This window comes from Notolabrus celidotus, chromosome 23 (assembly GCF_009762535.1).
Source record: "Notolabrus celidotus isolate fNotCel1 chromosome 23, fNotCel1.pri, whole genome shotgun sequence".
Lineage (NCBI taxonomy): Eukaryota > Metazoa > Chordata > Actinopteri > Labriformes > Labridae > Notolabrus > Notolabrus celidotus.
This window is the reverse complement of record NC_048294.1, coordinates 11,198,964-11,208,400: the sequence shown is the minus strand read 5'-3', so window position 1 is coordinate 11,208,400 and position 9,437 is coordinate 11,198,964. Positions and strand designations below refer to the sequence as shown.

Here is a 9,437-nt window from a genome sequence, read left to right as displayed (position 1 = left end):
TTGGTTTTAACGTGGGCTTGACCTTCAGTAAAGGCTTACGTGAAGGTTTAACCTTGGTGCTTGGTTTGAGTGTTGGTTTAATAACTTTAAACTTAGGTTTAGTTATAGGTTTCTTCACAGGTGCTTTAGGTGTAGGTTTGGCTGGCTTGGGTTTTGGGGTTGGCTTCACAATAGGCTTGGTGGCAGGTTTTTTGGGTGGAGGTTTAAGTGGTTTCTTCACCAGTGGTCTTTTGGTTGGTTTTGGGGTGGTTTTAGGCTGGGCTGCAGTGGGGGTTGGTTTGGTTGGTTTTCTTGGCTTTGGAAGGATTTTTTGTGGAATTGAGGTGGTCTGAGGTCCATAGATGAAGTCTCCTCCAGCGGTGGGTGTCCGAGATCCACGAGGCACACTGGAGTAGAAGGCCATGAAGCCGTCTGAGGTCACACTCAGGTCTGAGACAAACTGGACGAGGAGCTCATTCCCATTTGTGACAACAGTTCTATAAATAGAGAAAGAAAGGTAAAGGAGGGTTTGAGCTCAATTGGAAGTCTTACAAAAGCATGTTTGTAGCAGGAGTTTTGTCCATGTATGATCAGTAATCCTACCCTGGAGGTCTGTCTCCACAGAATTTCCCAATCCGTCGTGAGTTGTCCTTCTCTCCCCCGTTAAACAACGCCACATAGTCGTAGCGACAGTACGTGTCAGGCTCCAAGTCCAGCTTCTCAAACTTGACCTCGATCACCTGAGGGGAGAAAGTAGCAGTGTAAACACCAACTATGAAAATTTGATGGGAATGAATGGTGTGAACGGTTCGTTCCTCAAGCGCAGACATGCTGAAAGTAGTGGTGTTGGTGGAGGAGGATGGGCCAGACCTCCAAAATACAGAAGGGTATTTACTCTCTCCCTCGCTCTTGCTTCCTTCCCTCTTCCCCAACCTTCAATCTCTTGGCACACATGAACACACCTCCAGGCACTCAATGAAGTCTTTCATTTGAACTTCGTCACATGGCCGCCATCATTTTTACAAACACACACACACGTTACATTTGGGATGTGAGGGAAAGCGTTTCCTTGTGATGGGCCCCTTCACTAATTTTTCATTCCTCCTCCTGCATGAACTAGCCTTATGTAATACACCTTGCTGCTACATGGCTTCACGTTAAACTAAAATTTACATACTCCTCACATTTAGTGTTGAAAATACAAAAAAATATTCTTTTTGGTACCAGCAATTGATGCCTGTGAAACACGACTAGTGGGGAAGGAACTTGATGTATCTTCACTTGAAAATGTTATTTTACTTATACACTTTAGAGGTGAGAAATTTCAGGTTAAAAAAAAAACAAAAACAAAAGTGTAGTTTTTCAATACCGATATTGTCTCATGATCTTTTTATTTTTTGTATTTTACTCATTTTCTTATTACTTGTGATTGATGAATCTGATGGCAGTTGATTTGAACCTGGATGTTGTTAATTTTTTTGTTATAGCTAATATATATATATATATATATATATATATATATATATATATATATATATATATATATATATATATATTCTTTTTTTTGGATATTGTTAACATTCTTGATATTATTTATGTATGTATTTTTATTTATTTATTTATTTAATATTATTGTATTTATTTGTATTTATATTTATTTATTGATATAATATATATATATATATATATTTCACTATTATTACTACCAATTCACTTGTTTATCAGATTCTGATGATGTTTAATTGTCAAAACAAGCACAAAGCAAAACATTTTAATTGCTCTATGGTTGCCAATAAAAAACAAAATTACAAAAAGAAAATACAAAAAAACAAAAGTGGACATTTTACAAATTTCTACCGACTTAATAAAGTCATGACTCTCCAACAAAAATGAAAGAAGGTATTTTCCTCTTACCCTAAAATCAGAAAACTGTATTCTGACAAGCTAGCTAGTTAGCCTGGCAAAAATATATTATTTTTCTAGGTTGTTACAAATTACAAGATTAATCGTTTAGGGAAAACTACTTATTGGTAAATTTTGTTATTCACTTATAAAGTGAAAGCTAAAAGGCAGGGTTTACCTTGAATTAGCTAGTGTAGCAAAATGGTGAGATAGTTATTTAGCATTTTGTGGACCTGTTGAAAACTACTGAGAATAGCTTGCTAAGGTTAGCAGCTATCTCCATTAGACCTGTTAAATCGTCTCATCTTGGTTGTGGTTAGCTCCTTGTTAGCACACAACATATTTGTGTAGCTTTAGAGAAAGAGGGGAGCTAGCTAGCATTAGCTTTTTGAATCTCACAGGATTAGCTTCTTAGGCAAATGATGCAACTGTCAAAACTGACAGAAAAAGGTCATCATAACCACAGCTTTACGTACATTACTGTGAGATTTTAATTCAAGTAACTTCACCGACTTCAATTTGTTGTTGTTACTGTTTGGGAACTTCTGAATGTTTTATGTACACAACAAATAGTAAATACCTACTAAATACAGTTGGCTTACATTGTCTGGTTCAACAGAGATGTGCCAGGAGCAGCTGATGCCTGCTGGGTAATTAGAGTTGGGCCAGTTGGGCGTCCTAACAGAACCCTGTGATTTGGTCAGCCTTCCTCCACAGAACTGGTTCTCTGTGGGAGTAAAAAACAGAGGAAGTTATGCAAGAAGTAATGAAACTTTTCAGCATTATGTTGTTTTGTGGGGTGTTTCGGGATTGGGCTCATAAACTTGACAGGTGGTAGAAATGTGTTTAGCCTTTGCAATCACTTATTTTTCTCTAGAGAATAAAGATATGTAGGACATCGCTCAAAATACATCCCATTATGGTGCCCGTGTTTGTTAGATTACATCCACACCTTCCATATGTGGCTTCCCTGCGCTGAAGGCAGCCAGGAAGCCTCGTCCTCCGGTCGCCTCGTCAGTCACCATGTCTAACATCATGGTGTTGGAAGTGGAGATGAGAGCACCGGGCCTGAACGTCCCACAGAAACGACCCAGCTTCTGCACCAAGCGGGAGTGACCGTTGTAGACATCCAGGTAGTCGTAGCGACAGGTCGGGTCGGCCTCCATGTCGAAGAGGCGGAACGAGAGCATGACGACATGACCCTCTGGGACCTAAACCGGACAGATGGAGAACTTTAGATGTTTTCATTTGATTGATTTGATTAGTGAAGAAGCCTTGGAAATATACTTAGCGTAGATATTGCTATATGATGTGTTGAACCAGAGTTAGCTTTGAGCTAATTTGCATCTGCAGATCCTTGGCAGATAAAGTGCAACTTCTCCTTATACAACTTAACAGTTCAAAGGTCACTTAAGTCATGTAATAAAGCATGATCAAAAACAGCACAAGTTGCAGCTCCTCCATGCTGACAGGCTCACTATAGTGTAAATTATGACAATACCAGTCTGTCTGTCTCCTTCTGTGGTGTCCCCTTTATTGAACGGCCTTTGTCTTTGTCTTACTGCCCTCTAGTGGTCTGGTGTTGAAGTGCAATTACTTTTTTTTTCTACGTACGTCACTGGCTTGATTTGCATAATCTCCAAAGGACTTCAGGTCTCAATGGAAACACAGACAACCATTTAGTTCCTGGAATAGTACTATTATTAGTTTCTGGAACTTCTGGTCGAAAAGCACCTCATAGGTCCTCATATCATTTCCAACATGTTTATCAAATAATCTATTTTTAGGGCTCTTTTTTTTTTAAACACTAGCCGCTAAAACATTACAGGAAGTGACCACACAGGTCTTTTCACTCGGTCTGACTGAAGTTAATCAAGACCATCAATATTATTATTATTTTTTTTGCAAGTTATATTTCTGGGCTTTTTTACCTTCATTGACAGGACAGCCAAAGAGAGACAGGAAATGTTAGGGAGCGGAGATTGGGGAAAGACATGGAGCAAACTATCGACCGGCCGAAAGTGGAACCGGTGACGTCTGCTTAGACCGCTAGGCCAACAGCGCCCCAAGACCATCATTTTTAAAGTAAACCTTACACAAGATCAGTGACCTTCAGATGCAAACTATGATAATTAAGTTGTAATTTGTCCACCCTAACTTATACTTCTACATCCCCACACTGTCCTGAGAGGAGGTAAACAGCTCTTATCAAGCTAATTATCACCTGTGAAGGTTTAATGAGCAAGTGCAGGCATTTCAGTGCCTTCACTCAAAGTTTAAATGACTTCTTGATGAAAGAAGTCCCACAATGTGCCATAAAATCAATTCATCTCATATTTTCACTCACTTGAACAAACAGTTTTGGTGTTATTAGCGCTACAGGGACGGATAAAGCCCTACAGGGACGGATAAACTATGATATGATGTGTTGAAAAAAACTCGTTAGAGGCAGATGTCTGTCTAACATGAGTCTGGTTCTGCTCAAGGTTTCTGCCTGTTAAAGGAAGTTTGTCCTTGCTGCTGTAACTTTCTAAATGCTGCAGATAGGACTCAGACTGAGTCCTGTCTGTAAGATGGGACTGGATCTTATCCTGTGTTGATGTTGGGTCTTTGTTGATAATATAACAGAGTACGGTCTAGACTTGCTATGTTTGTATAAGTGTCTTGAGATATTGTTTTTTGTGATTTGGTGCTTTATAAATAAAGATTGATTGATTGATTAAAAGGACTCACAGTGATGTACCAGGTGCATTTACTGTTGGGTTTGTAGTGACTAGGGAATCCTTCACTGGCCACGATGTCTGAGTCTGTGACCAGGTGGCCTCCACACAGGAAGACGGGCCTAAAAAAACACAAGAGAAAGTATCACACACTACAACCACCATCATCTGTAATTCAACATTTGACTTGCTATGCTTCACTGGAGGAAAACGCAGCTTGTCTAAACGGCTACACTGAGAGACTTCAAGCAGAGGCCCTGCAAACACACTGAAAACCACAGCGGCACAGTCTGTCTCTGTTCTGAGTCCGGGGAGGTTCCCTGTGAGCTCTCCTGGTTTCTGTTTTTTCATCTGACTTTTTAAGCAGAAAACACACCGTCGATATACAGTATGCCTGCTGTACGCGTTCGCCACACTCTTACTGCACCACAAGAAAGCTGCATGTAAACACAACACGTACTTTACTCCACTTTGAAACGCTGCTAACACATGGCGTTTGGTGACACACACCCACTCTTACACTCTCAGATAAACACAGATCAAAAGAGGGGCCAGGCTTGACTTTTAATTTCACAGCTTGTTAATTTAGACGTTGGTTGCTGTGGCATGTGTCAGAAAAGGAGTCTGGTTTTGTATTTTTGAGTTCGCCTTTTCAGCGCAACAGAAAAAAACCAACAATCTTTTCCATAATAAACTCTGTATTTATATGATCATGAAAACATTTAAGTTTCGTATTTGTTTTTATGTATTTCAGGCATGTGTTGTGACTGTGCTGTGGTGCTGTAAGGCCACACTGGGCTAAAACAACCAAAAAACAACAAAGTGGTGGTGTGGTCCCTCCCTTCTGACCCTGTGGAGCTAAACAGCCCACAGGCATTTGTTTGTCTCTCATGTTCAATTATCACTCTGAATGTGTGCAAGTAGCTCGAGCAGTAAACATGCAAGGTCTAAAGCCATATGCAAAAATTAAAGTAAAGACATTTTGAGATTGAATTATCATTATTATTTATTTATTTTTGCTATTTTTGAATTTTCACATTTATTCCTCTTTTTTCCAAAATAAAACAAGGTAAACAAAACAGAGCAGAAAATATATTTTTCTGTTTTTTGGGTGTTTTTTTGTCGAAAATGCAATTTCAAAATATTTTCTTGAAAACATATAAAAGTATAAAATAATTTGAGAACATTTTTTTTAAGTTTGTTTAAAAAAAATAAAAAATAAAAATAAAATAAAATAGTATTCAGGTCTCAGTGGAAACACAGACAACAAAGGGCCACAGAAACCATTTAATTCCTGGAATAGTACTATTATTAGTTCCTGGAACTTCCGGTTGAAAAGGCACCTCATAGAACTTCATATCATTTCCAACAAGTTTATCAAATAATCTCATTTTAGGGCTTATTTTTTGAAATGCTAGATGCTAAAACATTACAGGGAGTGACCACACAGGTGTTTTCACTCGGTCTGATTGAAGTTAATCAAGGCCATCATTTTTATTTTTTATGTTGTTCAAGTGTTTTTGTAAAATAAAATAGTATTGGGGTGCTGGTGGCCTAGCGGTCTAAGCGTTCTCATCGCAGAGGTTGCCGGTTCGACTCCCGGCCAGTCGACTGCATGTCTTCCCCCACTCTCTACTCCCCGTGTTTCCTGACTCTCTTCAGCTGTCCTATCCAATAAAGGCGAAACCCCCCCCCCCCCCCAGAAAAAAAAAAGTAGTATGTATAATCGAAAATATCAGCAATCTGGCAACATGTTTTGCTTTGTCGACAGGGGGTGCAAAAACCATGCAAACCATGCAACCCAAAAGTTCCCTACAGGAGCTTTAAAGATGAAATGTTTAAAATTCAGATTATTTTATATTCAACAAAGTTAGGGTTTTTTTTGCTTGAAGAGTATATTAGAAAAAAAATTACAAAAATCCAAAAGTAGAAGTCTAAATTTGTTGCCAGTTTGGCAAAAACATCACGTGAGGACTTGCTAGTATCCATGTGCCCAGTCGTGCATCAGTGCCTCAATCACAGCATGCTGTCATTTGTGTGTTTATGGGATGCCAACCACATCTTCCTGGAAACACTGCAGCCTTCTAATTCTGCTATAATCATGATACTGCAACCACGAGAGGGAATAACACACAAACAGTAGTTTATATGGACAGATGTGGGCTTGAAAACAACATGCCACATGTGCACTTGCAGGATTTTGAGAAATAGATGCACAAAAGGGACCCTGTTTTAACACACCAAGAATGTCCAAATCTCGGTACCTACACACATGCTGCTTACCTGGTGTAGTTTGTCTCAGTCTGAGCGTTGGTCCATGCCAGTGTCAAAATGACAAAAAGACACACAGTCCACACCCTGTCCTCCATCCTGCTGCACAGATTAAGAAAAGACGGCAGAGGGGAAGAAGAGGAAGGAGGGAGAAGTCAACTCAGAGGGGAGGGGAAGGATGTAAGGTTCGAGAGGGGAGGAGAAGGGAGAGGGAGTGATGGTTAAGGAGGAGGTGTGTTATGATCAAGAAAGGAAAAAGGTGAATTAATGTGATTTAAGTGGACAGAGGGCTGTTTGACACACAAGGAAATAACCTTAATTACGCTGTAAACCCACCCACAGCCAAACGCAATACAGTACAGCTCACAGTAAAGTGTGTGTTACATTCATCTCTGGACTGTTGCCACTCAACAGGTAAGTAAGTAATGGAATATATGGAAAGTGTAGGTTTCTTTAGGTGTTATGGGGACAGGGCACTACTGTTACTAACACAAGCCAGGCTTTTGTTAGCCTCATTAGCGACGAGGCAGCTATTTTGGGGAAAGTTGCTCCCAGTCCAAAAGTTTGGTCCAAACTGAAATATCTCCCATCAGATGTACTGCTATGAAATTTACTATAATCGTGGTACCCAGAGGATTAACCCCATGACTTAACCCTCTTGTTATGTTGCGGGTCAAATTGACCCATTTTAATTTCAAAAATATTTTTAAAAATTGTTAAAAGTATTTTTTCGGCATGAAACTTCTTCTGCTTGGCTTAATTAGTGTTATCAACATATAAAATAAAAATGGTTCATTTCACATATTTGCAACACCACCCCTGCATCTCTGTCCATTTTAGGCAATATATGCCCTCCAATCCTACTAAATACAGCATACAAATCTGGGCAGCATGTGAAAGAAGATGTGTCTCGTGTTAATTATCAACATCAATTCATAAGATAAATAATACAATTCAAAATTTAAATAGAATAAACAAAAATCTAAGTCATGTTAAACTATTGTATTTATATTTAGGGCTTTCCAATGTACATTAAAAAAAAGTTTAACATTCATTTAAATGAAAAACAAGCGAGTTATCCTCATTGAACCATGATCTGTGAGAATTAAAGAACACCATTGCACTAAATGTTGATTTAAATGGTTAGTAATGGAGTTAGTAATGAGATTTTAAAAATGTTTACTGGGTTTCTTTTGGGGTTCTGACACTTTTGGATAATTAAATCAAATTAACCCAGGAACATTATTGCTGTTCCAGAGAAACAAACATAACAGGAGGGTTAAATGATCCAAAAAGTGACACATTGCTCACGCAAGTCAAAGTAATTCTAGAAGAGAGATAAGCAAAAGAATCTGAAGAAAGAAGTATAATATTTAAGTTTAGTTAGCAACTGAGCTGAATATAAACTGAGAGGAACACAGACTTGCATGGTGTGTATGTTCGTTGTTAGCTAGCTTACTGCTCAGACACTTGGGGTAACTGCAAGTCATGAATAAACAAATAGTTGATGGTAAGATATCCTGGAAACTGAACCCGTTTCTTTCTGAACACACCTTATGATGATATTTAATGAATGGTGTGAATGTGTAATTTTTACTTTCTTTTCTTTCTCTGTCTTTAGAAGTGTTTGTGAAACATGCTAGTAACATTAGCCTGAACATTTTTGTCTTAGCTTTGTATGTTTTTAAGCTATTGATTAAAAGTACTAAATCTTTAGTGTTGAATTTAAGTGTTTTCAAATTCTTGTTTGTTTGAGTTATTTTTTCAAATACTAAAAATCTATTAAAGTCAGTGCTAACTAGCTGTGTAGGGTCCTCATGCTAGCATCTCCTGGCTCCTTACTCTGCTCACAGAACTGCTCACAAAGCTTTAAGCTCTACTTGTGAAATCACCTGGGCACACACGCTCAATTTACTCTGAAAGTGAAGGTTATTATGAGGATTAAATTCCTTTATAGAAAATTACAGCTCAGTAAAATGAGTAGCTGGTGAAAGAGTTCAGTTTGACTGCAGGAAAGAGAGAAAAATACAGGCTTAGAATAGAACTAAGATTGGACTTATAAATATATTTATATGGAGGAAAATGTGCTGAATTATGCTGCATAACGTATTTACTTCTGGCAGGGGAAGGCCCATCATTATTTAAAAGAAACTAAGCTAAAAACCTGACGTTGAATAAGCTCTTAAGCTAGTTTATTAACACCAGCTCTGTCATGAAATGACCAACGTATGCTAAAATGACAGCTGACATTGTTATAATCATGAAATGCAATGAAGTGAACTTCCCAGCTTTGTGTTTTACCCTAAAGAGGGCATGCCTTTGTCTTTTTTGGGCTGCGGTGACCACTCTGGGTAGAAACCACAGCTGCAGAGAAGTAGACTGTGGTTCCCTGAGGGAAGCAGCTGCCCTGATTCGCTCTCTTCCTCCAGCTCATTCCGAACACTTCTGTGCATGCACGCCAAACATTGCAAAACACCCACTGACTGAAATAGGCAGTCAAGAGATGTAATCATATAGCCAACTGCAGAAGAAGGAACAAAAAGAACGACATTTTTTACATGTAAA

At 38.7% G+C, this 9,437-nt stretch overlaps 1 protein-coding gene across 1 annotated transcript; it reads right to left on the bottom strand.

The window, feature by feature from the left end:
* Window position 1: 1 nt before the first annotated feature.
* On the bottom strand, window positions 2–7,082 carry pcolceb (procollagen C-endopeptidase enhancer b; the record flags this gene model as incomplete). Its single annotated transcript, XM_034677197.1, has 6 exons — window positions 6,885–7,082; window positions 4,615–4,723; window positions 2,834–3,092; window positions 2,484–2,608; window positions 583–719; window positions 2–476 (listed from the first exon to the last, which is right to left on the bottom strand). Coding segments are annotated over exons 1-6 (1,191 nt in total), but the record flags the coding sequence as incomplete, so codon positions are not given.
* Window positions 7,083–9,437: the final 2,355 nt, after the last annotated feature.